Below are 15,258 nucleotides of genomic sequence, written 5' to 3' on the forward strand. Positions count from 1 at the left end.
CGGAAGAAAAGTGTACCTTCGACGGATTGAAACCGAGACGAGACGAGGCGAAGATGGAGACAAGAAACCAGCGAGGGACCCAAGACGGGTGAGGTTTCAATTTTTAAAAGATGAAAATCGAAATTCGTTGAGATTCCAAGAAAACTCAGAAGCAGAGTTTTAGAGAATTTCTTTAAATTTTTTTTTCCCGTCGGCGAGAAGGAAGCTCGCGGGAAAGCGATGAAACGAGCAGACAGTGTGTAAATGTGTAGTTGTCGTGTAGTTTGGGTTGGGTGCGCTGTCGGATCCCATTGGAAGACTTAACGATGACTTGACCCTTTTCTTTGTTTTAAAAAAAAAAACATTTTGTTTTTTCTTTGGTGCCAAAAATATTCCCGACTATATATACAGTGTAATATATGTATATATACGTGTAAATATAATACCAATTGAAAAATCCTTAATATACTGCATTTGAGCTTAAATCACCATAAAAAAAAAAGTTTTGTTACATCTTTTGTTCGGGCAAGTGTAACTTTTATCAATCTTCTTCACATGTAAAAAAAAAAAAAGGAAATAAATTTTCAAACATTTTAAATTTAGTAATTGATGGTCCAAAAGTCACAAATATGGGCTGTGGAGAGAAGGGCTTAAAACGAGGCCCAACTCAAAGAGATCCAACATGAATTGGGTTTTACCTGATTCCCCCTTGTTGGCCCAATATCTTTTATTTTTTTTAGTTCTTTGTGGGTTTTTTTTTATAAGCATGAAATGCATAATAAGATATATTAATTTATTAACCTTCTATTAATCCAAATTATGGATAGGAAACTTCAATGGCCACCAGAAAATTGATATTAAACAATTTTATATTTATTTATAATGCTTTCAGTGTTGTATCGAATCGAATTATATCCAACCAAATCGAAAATGCAGGAAATGTAACCGAAAAACCTAATTTTTTGTAAGAAATGACTTTAGCCATTGGGAGTTAGCCTGTCTAATTCAATTATTATCTGGTCTAAAAATTAAGAATATATTTTATTGTTTTACCTCTGGCGCGTGGAAAAAAATACCGGTGGAATGGAAAATATAAATTCTATTTTTTAAAGGAATGGTCTCGTGAGCTGGTGGTAATTTCCAGAAATTATGAAGCAACCAAAAAGAAAATTTGAGCCTCATACGGCGGTATTTATAATAATAATTAAAATAAATAAATAAGTATAAAAAGAAGGAGAACATTCACATTCTTGTGTTTTTACTTTTGTCTTTATCACAGAATGGTTATTGAATATTAATTGTATATATATATATATATGTGTGTATATATAAAGACAGAAGGTAGAATTTGGTTTGATATGTGTGTGTGGTCTTCTTCACAACCTCGTGAACCGACAGCAACTTCTCCCCCTCTGTCCTCATTCCCACAACCCTACACTCACACCCCCCCCTTTAAATGCCTTTGTTTTCTTCTCTTGTATTATATATATATATATATACACATATATATACTATTAGTACACAGCTTGATGATCAGTGTAAAACCTATGTTTCAATTGATAATAGAGTTTGGAAGGTTGTCAACGTTATTTTATGGAAATCATGATAAAGACATTTTTATGCTAATGTTATATATACATATACATGTACATATAAAGTTGGAAATCATGTTATTGGTGTGTGTGTGTATATATAGCTGAGTGATTACTATATCAAAACTATATTTGCATGCTGTTCCATATCGTTGCACTTTAGAACATATGTATGTATGTATATATAAACGATACATATTGATAATCTGATCTACATAAAAAGCAAATGTGAGAGAGAGAGAGAGAGAGAGAGAGAGAGAGAGAGAGAGGAAATAATACATTCACAAGGGACATTGTAGTTTGGAGCTCACTTGTATTTGCATGAATCACATAAAAGAGGAGATAAGCTTTCGCCCTTTCTTTTCGTTTTATGCAACTCACTCTATAAAACCCCACAATTTCTCCATAACCTCTTCTTCTCTCAAACCCACAAAACACAGAGAGGGAGAGGCTGAAAACTGAAACGCCGATATATATATATACAATAATGGAAGAAATGGCGAAAAGGGTGTGGCTGGTTCTGGTGATATGTTTAGGAATCGTCGACGGCGGTCTGTCAGAGAAACACCATCATCAACAGCAGCCCATGAACAAGAAACGTTCTTCTGCAGTTGTTGTCGGAACTGTCTACTGCGACACTTGTTTCATGGATGTTTTCTCCAAGTCTTCCAGCCACTTCATTTCAGGTCTCTGTCTCTCTTTGTTTGGATTCTTGAACACATTGGCACAACCTGGTCTACGACAAGGAAAGCAAGAACCGGAACTGAAACAATACGACTTTCTTAATTACACCAAGATTCTAATCCATGTTCTGATTCTTGTCAGTTTCTTATTGCCATCGTTATCAACCTGGTTTTGGTATTAATCTTTTGTGCTTTAACCTGGTTTGGTTACCCAACTGTAAGAATAACGGAAAATTATCCTTTCTTTTTTGCTGAATTTGCAGGTGCTTCAGTTGAGGTGCAGTGCATAGACGAGTACTCGAAGCCGAGTTTCAGACAAGAAGTGAAGACAGATGAAGACGGCAAGTTCAGGGTTAAGTTGCCTTTCTCTGTCAGCAAACATGTGAAGAACATCAAGAGATGTTCTGTTAAATTGCTGACCAGCTCTGAACCTTACTGTTCCATCGCTTCTTCCGCTTCTTCGTCTTCTCTCCGACGTCTTAAATACAGACATCATGAAACCCGAGTCTTCTCCGCGGGTTTTTTCACGTTCAAACCAGAAAATCGGCCCGAAATCTGCAGCCAGAAACCGATCGGCCTCAAGAATTCCGAGACTTCCTCCTTACCCGACCCTGCGTTTCCTCCTGCCCTTCCCGACCCTTCTCCTATTCCGTTCCTTCCTTCACTTCCTCCATTGCCTCCTCTCCCTTCCCTCCCTCCTCTTCCTTCTCTTCCCCCACTTCCCCCGAACCCAGTTTCCTTGCAGAACAAGAAAGTAGATTCCTTGGGAGTCAAGAAACCCGATGCACAACCCGATTTCTTCTTTCCTCCAATCCCTTTTCTCCCTCCGCCGTCTCTCCTTCCTCCGAACCCGTTACTCCCACCGCCCTCGGGCCTTCCCCCGCTCCCGTTTCAACCGCCTCCTGCCCCGTTGCTCCCTCCTCTCCCTTCAATTCCTACCCTTCCACCAGTTCCGGGGTTAAATCCTCCTCCTTCACCTCCTCCTTCTCTCCCGATTCCACTCCCTCCCATCTTCCCCGGTATCCCTCCGGCCTCACGTTCTTTTTATAAACACCCTTAAGCCATGGTTTTACAGTTCCATATATATATATATATATATATATGTACACGTATGCTTTTTCTATGTAATGATTCTCTTTTATGTTTGATAATTTCCTTTATATATATGCCATATTCCTCATGTTCCTCTTTTGATTTCTTGTGTTGTAGTTTGTAATTGGAATAAACTTTGTAACTTTGTTTGTTGGAATTATTTTGAGTATTGTTTTTGCCTTTTTGTGCTGAATTAAACGGATCAGAGCTCATAACTACCCGGTTTGCTAAAACCGGAAATAACCGGAAATGTTTCCCTTAACCGTTGGGTTCTAGAGGGCCGGGCCTATTTGTTGAAGCGTGGATGATTTAGAATTGAGCCCATTCCACGGCTTCTTCAGTTTCCTCCATTCTCGTCGAACTCGAACAAGATTCCTCTGGTTTTCTATCTTGATCTTCTTCCACGAAGAATCAATTCAGTAATTCCTGGGCAAGAAATGGAAAACCCTAATTCCAATGGAGAAAACCAGACGTTCAGGGTCCGGAAACTGGAGATCTCCGACAAGAGAAAGGGTTTCATCGAGCTCCTGGGTCAACTGACGGTCACCGGATCCGTCTCCGACGAGGAATTCGATAGGCGGTTCGAGGAGATCGGGTCGTACGGAGACGACCACGCGATCTGCGTGATCGAAGACGAGATGTTGGAGAAAATCGTGGCGACAGGAAGCGTGATGATAGAGAAGAAGTTCGTGAGGAAGTGCGGGAAAGTTGGGCACATCGAAGACGTGGTGGTGGATTCGGGATATCGCGGGAAACAACTGGGGAAGAAAGTGATCGATCATCTGATGGATCATTGCCGATCGATGGGTTGCTACAAAGCGATTCTCGATTGCAGTGCTGAGAACAAGGCGTTCTACGAGAAGTGCGGGTTGAAGCAGAAGGAGATTCAGATGGCTAAGTACTTCGATTGATCTGTCCACATTCGTGTTTTGATCAAAGCTTCCGACTTTATTAGGCCTTTTTTTTCGTATGTGGAATCAATCGATCTCTGATGAACTTCTGCTGTTGTAAGGTTCCTTGATAGATTCTGTGAGTTAGGGAAGATAAAACTGCAAATCTTTGGATTGTTACCTGTCTCAAGATCAATTGAATCTCTTGCTCTTTCCGATATGGTCCCATTTGATTCATGTTTGAACGATGATGCCATAGAACAAAACTTGAACATTGCATGTATGAAAGCAACCTGGTCACCATTCTACCAAAACCAAGAAGTTTTAATGGCGTCACTGAAGAACAGCGGATCCATATCCATCCATCAGGGTAAACCTCCACCGCCGGACTGCCAGAGGTTGATGATTTCGGTAGCCTGGTTGAGGAGGAAGACACGATGAGCATTGGATATCCATGGCTTGCTCTCCAACAAGACCTTGAGCTCTTCCCAAGCATCTTTCCTCGGCCAGAAGTAGTACGGACTCAGAGGGATGGTCCCATAGCCGTCAACCATTTGGTCCAGCCCGATCCCAATGTCCTTTTGCATCCACAAGAACTTCAGCACCAGTCTTGGTTTCTCGAGCGGCTTCACCACTGCACGCAGCTTCTTCTGCAGTAGAAAGAAACGCCGGCATTGGATCAAGAATCAATGAAATGTGGCATCACAATGATGCATATAGAGTTCTGAGGTATATACATATGGATTCATGGTGTGCAGGTTTCAATGCCCATCTCAGAAAATATAAGAACATGTATGTATGCCTATGGACATGTATCTGGTGCACATATATCCGATCCGATGTCTGTTTAGATGCTCAGACATGACAGAAACTGGGAACACATTGAAACCGCCTGGTTGGATGCCCAGGAAACGGTAGCATAACGGGAAGGAGCACGATTCAAATGACAGGAAAATGGAAAAACCGATCATCATACGCTCTAATGTGCTTCAAATTTCGCGTCTTTCCACGTTTTCTCGGAAAACAAGCATGCGGATGACAAAACTGCCACACAGATTTCAAGTATCAACCGAGAGGGGAGGAGAATCGGTGACCGATCTCTGACCTTTTTGGGAGACGGAGAATCAGAGCCTGAGAGTTCATCTGAGACGATCGGATCCGCGGGAGATGACGATGCGTATACTCCGACGTTGAAGCCGGAGAGTATGGCCGAGTTTTTACCAGGATTCGGAAAGGAGCACGAGAGCGAGGGTAAAGATCTGGAATTCGTTGAAACAGGGACACGGGCTGAGGGTTTCGAGGAGAAGGTGTGAGAAGGCGAAGCAATCTTGATGCCGGAAGAGGAGTAATGGTTTAATTGAACCGCCATTGAAGCTCAAGCTCCTCAGAGAGAGAGAGAGAGAGAGAGAGAGAGAGAGAGAGAGAGAGGGTTTAAGAACTTCTGAGGTTTCGGGTCGGGTCACAAGGCTTTCGAGTTTCATGAAACAACCTTTTGCTATGCTCTATTTTCACCTGCAAAATCACTTCAGGGTTTTCAATTAGACTTTTTAATTGTTTTTTCTCTTCTCAGATTATACTTTCCGTAACAAATTCATAAAATTTCATGAATAAATTATTCGCAACACACCTAAAACCTCAATTAATATTTTTTATGATGTCAAAATAATAAAATTTAAAAACAATAAAAAAAACTGACCTCGAAAACTATGGTTGCTAATTTCTATAAATCAAAACGAAAACAGAATAAACAGATGGATGGTACATATACATGAAAAATAAAAGGCTTTTTTCTAAGTTACTAAGACCAGGCTTCGACATGGTATCTACCAGCCTTCTCAAGGGCCCTGAGCCACCTCTCGGCATCCGCCTTCGACCCTCCGGTCTCCTCCGCCACAATCTCCTCCAACGCCGCCATCACGTCTGCCGGCATTTTCGTCGATGAACCAGCCACGTAGACCGCAGCCCCGCCATCCCGAAGCAACTCCCACACCTTCTTCCTCTGTTCCCTGATCTTGTGCTGCACGTACACCTTCTTCGGCTGGTCCCTCGAGAAGGCCGCGTAAAATCCGCCTCCTTTTTCTTCCGATAGTACTCCTCCCGAGACACTGTTTCGGGATTGGGATTCCCAAAAGTCTCGGTAGAGGAAGTCGGTGTCTTTGTTCCTGCAGCCGAAAAAGAAGATGACCGGAGCAGTTGGGCCAGAGAGGGATTGTACGGCTCTTTCGGCTATGAATCCCCGGAAAGGGGCACAGCCAGTGCCAGGTCCCACCAGGATGATTGGTAGCTGTGTTGGTGGAGCAGGAAGGCAGCCCTTGTGAAACCAAGCCGGGACGTAAACCCCTGACCACAGCAGAATATAACGGCTTACATCGGGCTTAAGGACCTTAAACCAGGGTTTGGGATCAAAATCATTCAGTACAGAAAACTATAACAAGAAGGCATGATTTCTTTCGTTCTTCCAATCCTGTCTACCATCCAAATACGAATCGAGAGAAACCATTGCAAGTTTCTGGGGGGAGAAGTGAAAGTCCTAACCTTTTTCAGGGTTTAGGCTTGCTAGCCATGAGGAGCAAAGACCTTTTCGTACTCTCTTGTACGGTGTGGTCCATGATACTATGCTTACAGTCAAATGCACTTGGCCCGGATGCGCTGAAGGAGACGAAGAGATCGAAAAAGCTCTCGGTTTTAATGGAGGGACCAACTGCACTAGCCACTCAAAAGGGATTTGAACAGAAGGGAAATCCTCAAGCACCTATATCCACAAACATACCAATATCATGAAAAGCAGACTGTTGGTAAGGCTAGTGACCAATTTCTTAATGAACAGGATGAGTGCATGCGCGAGTATAAATTATACGGAAAAAGCCCAGTATCCGTGATCCCTGTTGTTTACTACTCCATCTCATTTTTTTCGACGTTGATCAGAAATGTACAACCTTTTTCAAGCGCAGTACAAAGAACAAGACAGAAGTCATTTTACCTCGAGGACACTTCTTCTTTCCTTCTGATTGTATTTGTAAAGATCATCCCTCCCTTCGGCTGAAGCAAAGTACTGAAGTCTCTCCTTCTCGTGCTCTGCTGTAGCATAGAAGCTCATAACCTGGAAAAAGCATGGTCCAATCATCAAAAACCACAACTACACGTAACTGAAGTACATTACAAGGGGATAATGACAATTTTCAGTCAAATCCATCTCTATCACGTGTTTAACAAAGTAAGGTCCCTTTCTCAATATATCTTGGCGATTTACCAAAAACAATTTATGAAACTCGGGAGCAATATGGTCAGAGAGTTCTAGCCTCGAAGAAGTATCGTCGAGGAGACGCCGATGCCACATCCATAGCAAACTCAACAAAAGTTTTAAGCTTGACCGGGAACTCTGTAAGTACTTCTCCATCAAGACCATTATCCGTCTCTCTCGGATGAATCTGAAGAAAAAAGAGAACTTTAGCATTTATGATGTGATCAGAGATCACATGTTATTGATTTCAAGTAAACAGAGGGGAAGCAGTCCACTGCCCCTTCCTCTTGAGCCTTAAACACACATATCCACAGGCAACTTGAAAAGGCCACTTACGGTGATGAATGACTCCGGGTCCAACTCACATCGTTTTATGAATGCTTCTACTGCTGCAGGATTCTGGCTTGGAAGAAGCTCAACCACATCACCAACTTCATACTCGATATTCTTAAAGGGTGGAAAAACCAAGAAGGATTAGACTTGTCACTCAAAATCAAAATTTAGACTGGACTTTTACCTTAAGAGTAAGTGTAAACGAACTACTTACTGAAGAAATAAACTCGAACTCAAAGTGGCGAACATCCTTTGTGCTTCCAGCTTTAGTCAACATTTCATTTCTGGCCTACATGATTGAAATGATAATGCAAGCTAATGTAATATAATCCATAAAAAAAAGTTACTATCTACCAATAAGCATAATACGACATGCTAAAACCTGAATTGTACAGAAAAAAATGGAGATTAATAGTTGATTATATCAGAAAGCCTTGAAACTTGATCTAGCAGCAACACACAATAAATATAAGAGACAAGCCCACAACCGAGAAATGATCTGTCCACAAACAAAAACCAGTAGAGTTTCAAGAAAATGGCCATTGGATAAACGTACCATCTTGAGAAAGCAGTCTGGCTTACTCTTCTCCCGAGAGAGCTTCCCAGGAGACATTCCTCGGGTCTTTTCTATTTGCATCGAAATGTACTTCAAATCTGCCAAAACATTAGAAGCATCTTGGTATAAGACAAGGAACCCAAAAAGCAACAAGGAAACAGAAAAGATATGCTACCACAATTCTGTCATAATGCAGGATATATCCAGCTCAAGAGCTAAATGAGATAGAAAACAAGAATCAAACTATAATCAATAGTTTTCATTTATTCACTGCTCAAAAGTGTCAAAAGAAATATGGTATTTACATATATGATATCTCTTAGATATACCTGACTCTGCCAAAAAACTAGGCCTCATGTTCCCGGCCTTATGGTACAAGATCCGGTATTTGGGTTGATCAATTAGTTTGTCTTGAGCAACCATCACATCTGGACCTTTCGGGAAATACTTTGGATTAATTTGATGTAACGTACTCCACAAAGATAGCATCCACGGATCAAGAGATCCTTCATACCTGTATCAGACGCAGAGCATGGACAGCATTGAAAGGTTTGAATACCCATAGAAACATCTCCACTGCAACTATGGGGAGAAAGACTAACAAATTAAAACAACATTCAAACTTTAGAGCATGGCCTACTTAGACATCATACCCTGATGGGTGCTGATCATCCCCCAGACCTCTTTCAATGATGGCGGTGGCTCCAAGATCTGATAGTCTTTTGTCTAGCTTCTTTGCGACAAACTATAGGCATCGAAAAGCAAAATAAGCTCTCTTTTTTTTAAATATATATCTCGTGCATCAGAGGAAAAACCATACAAACAAATAGCTTCTTGCAACGGGGAAAATCCTTGATAGAAAAGTATATATCCCACAATAGGCAGAATTACAGTGAACTTTCAACAGTAGTTCCTAAAAACGTTATCCGCCGAGAAGGTCAAATGCGCATAGAGAGACAACAACTGGAATGCACTTACATTGTATTTCTGGTAGCCAGAGTCACCAAGTCCAAACACAGCACAGCGAACTCCTTGCAACCAAGTCTTTCCCAAATTTCTCTGGAGAAGAAACCTCCAAAATGCCTGTACGACAAAAGATGAACATGCAATTTAGCCACAAGAATTGAAATCTTTGGTGAAGAAGAAACAGATACATGCACGTATCTTGCAAAATCATCATCAGACCTTAAAAGAGTCTGGAGGGTCTCCTTGCCCTGTAGTGGACACAACAAAAATTGCAGCCTCTTCATGAGGTAAATAGCTCTGCAGAAAAAAAAAATCTTAACTTGATAAGAATTCATCTAAACGATGAAGAAAACAAAGGCAAACACTTTCTAATTCACAATTCAAGTGTTTGTAAACTCCGAATTCAATGCTAAAACCAGTGTAACTTCAAACACAATCAAAATCGATTCACTGGTGGCTATATCACTACCGGGTCGAATTCGTCGGTGGATACAACAGATGCGGCGCAGCCTCGCCGTTCAGCTTCCCGCCCGATTCGCTCCGCCGCATCGAGGGCGTTTCCGGTCTGAGAAGCGTACAGCACCAGAAGTTTCCTCGGTTTTCCTTCCATCGACTTATCTTCGACGCCGCCGAGATCCACCCAAAAGTTTCTCTATAACGGGCTCCGGCGTCGCCGTCGGAGGAAGAAATCAACGCAAGGGAGAGAAGAGGGAAAATCACTTGGGTCGCATCTACATGTATGGGTTTTTTACCCAAATAAGCACTTGTAGCATCTATTTCAACTGTACACCAAAATATAACACATTTTTTTTTCTGTGAAAAGACAAAATTACCTTTAATAAATTACGATATTTATCCGTTCGAAAACAACTTCGTTATTACGATTTCGTAATTAAGTCTAAATATAGTTACAATTGATTCTAAAAGGGATGGCAAAAAAATCATTTGTCTTATTTTAGTTATATATCAGTTATATGTTAGTCGTAATAAGGTCGTAAAAAATAAAATGAAAAGGGTATTTCAGACTTTTCCAACCGAAAAGTGGGTTAAAATTGAAATTTTTTTTGTTCGGTGGTGTACACTTGAGTCCGAAAAGGGTATTTCGGACCCAAGTGGGTTATTTGGGTGATTTTCCCTACGTGTACACCACCAGAAACATAACACATTTTTTTTTCTTTGAAAAGACGAAATTATCCTTAATAAATACACGATATTTATCCGTTACGACTTCGTAATTAATTCTAAATATAGTTACAATTGATTCGAAAAAAAGTGGTAAAAAAATTATCTGTCTTATTTTAGTTATATATCAGTTATATGTTAGTCGTAATAAGATCGCAAAAAATAAAACGAAAAGGGTATTTCGGACTTTTTCAATCGAAAAGTAAGTTAAAATTGAAAAAAAAAAAAATATTCGGTGGCGTACGCTGAGATAGCTAGAAACAAGTGGGTTATTTGGGTAAAAACCCAAGAGGGAAGGAGCGAACCGTTTAAATAAAAGGAATGTAGAAAGACAGAAATACCCCTGAACTCCTCTGATAATAACAAAGCGACCTCGCTCTAAACATAGTATACATCGTCTTCTCCAGAATTCTGATTCACCGGCCAGACTCTCGAGCGATAAGAAAGGAACGCCGGTTGCGGTGGAGCTCGAAGCATGGGAGATCGTAATGAAATAGAGGTCTCTGAACGTGAAAGAAATGGTGGGTGGGTTTCTCGAAAGAGCTTCTCTTCTTGTCTCGACGCCATGGACTCGTCAAGCGATCTCTCCAGTCAGCATTTGATGCCTTCTTCAGCGTCTTGGCTCATGTGTTGTCCGGTGGAATTACACAATGCGATGAGTTTGTATCGATGCGAGCAAAGACTGAAACTTTGTATCGGAACAAAAGGAGCCAATCCATATGGTTTCTGTCCACGTTTTCCGGTGCTTTCCTGCCATGTCTGTTTGCTCTGAGATTTCTGTCTGTATTTGTAGGTCGTTTTATCAGCTATTTTAAGGTAGCGAAATTTAAAATTTTATATAAAATAAGGTAACGAATAACATCATCCCGTACACTCTCACTTGTGCGTTCGCTGCATACAAGCATTGAACCTTAGTTCCTACAAGACAATTCCACATAACAGCAGATATATTCCTGTCTTCTCCCCTCTTAGGCCATCATGTCATAGTCATCCAACTTATCATTGAACTGCAGAAGCTTCCTCTTGATCTTCGACGAATCGACCCATGTGATGAAATCTTCCATATTCCGAGTGACTAAGAAAGCTGGATCAGTCACCGTGTCGGGTCCAACACGAATGTGCCCCTGCTCTATGTATGTCACAGCCTCTTTCAGATGCACTGCATACTTCAAGTGAACCAGCACGGAGGATAGCCTACGCCTGAAAGAGATTCCAGGCACTCATATATCGGTAGCCGAGTTCAAATGCAAATGGAGGGACAAGAACCATAGAGAGATGCGGATAACTGAGAAAACTCTTACCTACAGAACGAGGATACTGATAACCGATCGCATAAAGCTAAGCTTTTCCTGGTTGGTATTACGCCCATGTTGTATCTGCAATTGACATAAAGAAAGAAAGAAACATAAGCCACTCAGTCACAAATGGATTAAACTTGAGACAGAGAGTCTGCATGATCATCAAATCACTTCACTGAGAATTTACTCCAATTGAATTGGCCACTAAAAAAAACCAGTACAAACGTACTCCATCAACGTACATAAGCAGATTCCAAATCCATCGGCTAGTTTTGCTTTCTAGAAAACGACATAGTAAGTCAGTTCTACAAAGAACCTGAGCTGTAGAAGCACACTAACTACACTAACTAAAACCTAGTAACACAAGTTTATCTCCCCTCTTCCCCAGATTACATCCATAGATATTCATACCACATAGAATATCTATCATACACCTAAGAGCAGCAACAAGAAGAAGCAACAGATCAGCCCTTTTCCCAGGATAAATTCAGGATTCGTCCCCTCAGAGCTAACACCCAGTGCAAAAGAAAGAAGGTATATAACTTGTAACTTTCACATTGAAACAACAGATTCATGGCAATCTACAAATCAATCCGCTAGAGGTAAAAAAAAACACTCACAGCTTCTCCAAGAGCATATCAGTCATCTGAATCCTGAAAGGGTCGGCATGATCCATTTGTTTCAATATGTTCGTCAGCTTCTGCACCGTCCGACACAAACCTGAATATCTGCAAACCCATTCCAAACGAGCTCGATAATCAGCAACCCATCGTGTTCGTGATAAACAAGAGCTACCCACTTCGCCAAAACTCAACCATACGTGAACTTAACGACACAATCGACATCAATCAGAAGGTAAAAAGTGTGAACCCCAAATCCAGAAGTTAAAAAAGAATGATTTTTGCGACGAGATTAACCGATAAATTTACCAACTTTTTGTAATCGTCACGGCCCACGACGTGGTAACGCTGCATAACCTGGTTCTCCCGGTGGCCGCGTTCTCTCTTCCATTCCAAGAAATTCGTTTTCTTCAGAAGCTTCTTCTCATGGAACTTGAGCTTCCTCATCCTCGCAGGTAACTAAAACCCTAATGGAGAACCAAACGAAAACCCTAATGACCTATCGAGGATGAAGAAGGAACAACACCACCAGTCCTGTTGCGTTGAATGTGGAGCCCTTTAGGCCCCAATTCTAAATGCTTTGGTCAAATACGTAATTTTGCATAATTAATTAGATGGGCCTAACTGGCTGTGAGTTGGGCCTAGACCGCATCACCAAAATAATGTCCAAAAGGCCCAGTGTAATAATACATCTCAATTTCCAAAAAAGAAAACCATTATTAATATTATATACTATAATATATGCATGTAAATGTATGGGACCAATAATTATGGTTGGAAATAAAATTTATGGCGGAGCCACCGACAAAATTGGTCGTCGTGGTGCGTGTGTAGTAATTGGAAAAAGGCCTTTTCCTCATCAGAATAACCGCTATTTTTTCTCATTTTTTTTATAAAAAAAAAACATTGTTGCTTTTTTAGGTTAAGATTCGGTCTTTTTTTTTTTTTTTAAATCGAACTTGTAATCTATATGGCATTTTCTACTGTTGTAGCGACTGTCTATTTAATGTGGGTGTCGATGTAATTATAGGGATCGAAAATTTATTTAAAATTCATAAATATCAACATATATTAAATGCGGCTTTAATATTTGCGCTGAATATAGTGGTGAAGGGTTTTATGGGATGCATTGAGCATTTACATTTCTACTCTTTTTTAATCCTTTTTTCCTCCAAGAAAGCGGCAATCATATAAATTTTTGCATATGGAAGTTTGAAGATTTTCCATCAAGTACAAGTTTGAAGATCTTCCCTCTCTCCCACCACCCATCATTATAATTATGTATATACATATATATATATATATATATAACGCATCTTATATATATATAGCCCTTTGATATATATCACATCCAATGGCTGTGATGAGACATATCATTGATTTGGTAACGGGCTTCTTGTTACTTCCTGTTTGATACAACTTTATCATCGACCCAATTTATCATAAATTCGTCCCAGTCCAAAGACACGCCTGGACAAATCAATCTTCCCAATTCGAGATTACGTCGCATGGATTTTACGTTAATATATATATATATATATATATATATATATATATTAGTTATATGATAATAAGATCCACGTATATAGATAAACGAATATGTGCATGTGTATATATAATAGTTAACGTTGAGAAAATGGACAAGAGATCGGTCACGTGTTGGGCTTGGAATGTGTTATAGGTTAGAGAGGAGAGATGAAGAGTGAAAATACAAAGCAAAAATAACTCACAGTCACATGTTATTGTCCTTATTCTCTCCTTTTTTTTAATTTGACTTATTCTTGTCAATATTAAAAATTAATAACATTTATATTTTTTTATATGCTTTAGACAGATTTACAAAGTATGAATCAACTTTTTTTTTATTTTTTTATTTTTTATTTATAACCGAAAGGTTCACCTAAACGTTCGACCCAACCTACATCCTCTTAAATCCGGAAGCAGCCTTTAGGGTATATTTAAGTGTCTAGAGAGCAACACCTTAAATACACTCCTCCATCCCCATCAGCTGGTTTCGAACTGGCGAACGGGATCCAGAGAGTAACACCCTTTCGCCACTCGGCCACCCACTTATGGCTAATCAACTTTATTTTCCACTGCTCTTCGTATTTTTTTCATTTTTTAATGTTGTAAAATGAGTTCAAACTCCTTTGGACCCCAACAATAGATTTGAGAGGAACTACCTAATCAAATTAAATATATTCAATCTCATTTATTGGGAAAAAATGGGGTTTATGCGATGGTCAACGTTTACTCGAGCAAAGTCCAACTCATTTTACAATGTGGTTGTTGGGATTCATTAAATAGATAAACAAAATTGCTATTTTTAGAATATTTATTGGTGGATATATTATATATATATTTAGTGCACAAGACCTTTTGGTTAAGACAACTTTGAACACAAGTGAAAGTTCTTGTTCCATTTGCGATGCATCTTTTAATACTTTGCCAAACGTGAATATATTTTAGCATTTTTTCCAAAATCATATATCCAAATGTTTCATTATAGATCGATTCACTATAATTCGAGTATGTTTTTATAATTAAATTAAGAGGAAAACGAACGACGAACCATTTGTTATTTTACAAGTTTTAATTATTTGAATTTTGATTATGTGTGTGTGTATATATATATTGCCGTATTTGCATATGGATTTTCTTTTCAAATTTAATTAGTATTTATACATATTAAAGTTTTCGCGATGCTTAAAATAGGAGCTATCATTCACAAAATAAAAGTGATACAAAATGCAAAATTACAAAAGAGGCATGAGAGTTGAATGTGTATATATATATATATATATATATATATATATATATATATAT

General features: G+C 39.6%; 6 protein-coding genes across 9 annotated transcripts in view; 2 read left to right on the plus strand and 4 right to left on the minus strand.

Annotated features, from left to right (window-relative positions):
* Positions 1-265, minus strand: part of LOC104820976 (E3 ubiquitin-protein ligase At3g02290) — a 3,378-nt gene extending 3,113 nt beyond the window's left edge. For all 3 annotated transcript variants that reach the window (XM_010551665.2, XM_010551662.2, XM_010551664.2), the window contains exon 1: positions 17-265. The gene's annotated coding sequence lies outside the window, so the exon portion shown is untranslated. The remainder of the gene's footprint in view (positions 1-16) is intronic.
* Positions 266-1,826: 1,561 nt separating this feature from the next.
* LOC104820977 (arp2/3 complex-activating protein rickA) lies at positions 1,827-3,509 on the plus strand. The gene is made up of 2 exons (XM_010551666.2): positions 1,827-2,257; positions 2,518-3,509. The coding sequence occupies exons 1-2, from the start codon at positions 2,059-2,061 to the stop codon at positions 3,312-3,314; spliced, it is 996 nt and encodes a 331-aa protein (XP_010549968.1). The 5' UTR covers positions 1,827-2,058; the 3' UTR covers positions 3,315-3,509.
* Positions 3,510-3,630: 121 nt separating this feature from the next.
* LOC104820979 (glucosamine 6-phosphate N-acetyltransferase) lies at positions 3,631-4,451 on the plus strand. Its single transcript, XM_010551669.1, has one exon. The coding sequence runs from the start codon at positions 3,784-3,786 to the stop codon at positions 4,255-4,257; it is 474 nt and encodes a 157-aa protein (XP_010549971.1). The 5' UTR covers positions 3,631-3,783; the 3' UTR covers positions 4,258-4,451.
* Positions 4,433-5,707, minus strand: LOC104820978 (30S ribosomal protein 3-2, chloroplastic). Its single transcript, XM_010551667.2, has 2 exons — positions 5,342-5,707; positions 4,433-4,886 (listed from the first exon to the last, which is right to left on the minus strand). The coding sequence occupies exons 1-2, from the start codon at positions 5,603-5,605 to the stop codon at positions 4,602-4,604; spliced, it is 549 nt and encodes a 182-aa protein (XP_010549969.1). The 5' UTR covers positions 5,606-5,707; the 3' UTR covers positions 4,433-4,601.
* Positions 5,708-5,864: 157 nt separating this feature from the next.
* On the minus strand, positions 5,865-10,076 carry LOC104820980 (NADPH-dependent diflavin oxidoreductase 1). 2 transcript variants are annotated; one of them, XM_010551670.1, is made up of 12 exons: positions 9,802-10,076; positions 9,552-9,629; positions 9,345-9,449; positions 9,020-9,111; positions 8,696-8,880; positions 8,367-8,464; positions 8,025-8,099; positions 7,814-7,924; positions 7,536-7,664; positions 7,217-7,336; positions 6,772-6,988; positions 5,865-6,576 (listed from the first exon to the last, which is right to left on the minus strand). In XM_010551670.1, exons 1-12 carry the CDS (start codon positions 9,940-9,942, stop codon positions 6,035-6,037), a joined length of 1,893 nt encoding a protein of 630 aa, XP_010549972.1. In that variant the 5' UTR covers positions 9,943-10,076; the 3' UTR covers positions 5,865-6,034. The 2 variants fall into 2 exon arrangements, with proteins under 2 accessions (XP_010549972.1, XP_019058916.1); XM_019203371.1 differs by lacking the exons at positions 8,025-8,099; positions 8,367-8,464; positions 8,696-8,880; ... (2 more) ...; positions 9,552-9,629; positions 9,802-10,076 and having other exon boundaries at positions 7,487-7,664; positions 7,814-7,906.
* Positions 10,077-11,331: 1,255 nt separating this feature from the next.
* Positions 11,332-12,982, minus strand: LOC104820981 (U3 small nucleolar ribonucleoprotein protein IMP3). The gene is made up of 4 exons (XM_010551671.1): positions 12,746-12,982; positions 12,433-12,540; positions 11,816-11,890; positions 11,332-11,714 (listed from the first exon to the last, which is right to left on the minus strand). The coding sequence occupies exons 1-4, from the start codon at positions 12,877-12,879 to the stop codon at positions 11,483-11,485; spliced, it is 549 nt and encodes a 182-aa protein (XP_010549973.1). The 5' UTR covers positions 12,880-12,982; the 3' UTR covers positions 11,332-11,482.
* Positions 12,983-15,258: the final 2,276 nt, after the last annotated feature.

The sequence above is a fragment of the Tarenaya hassleriana genome, unplaced genomic scaffold (assembly GCF_000463585.1).
Source record: "Tarenaya hassleriana unplaced genomic scaffold, ASM46358v1 Cleome32, whole genome shotgun sequence".
Lineage (NCBI taxonomy): Eukaryota > Viridiplantae > Streptophyta > Magnoliopsida > Brassicales > Cleomaceae > Tarenaya > Tarenaya hassleriana.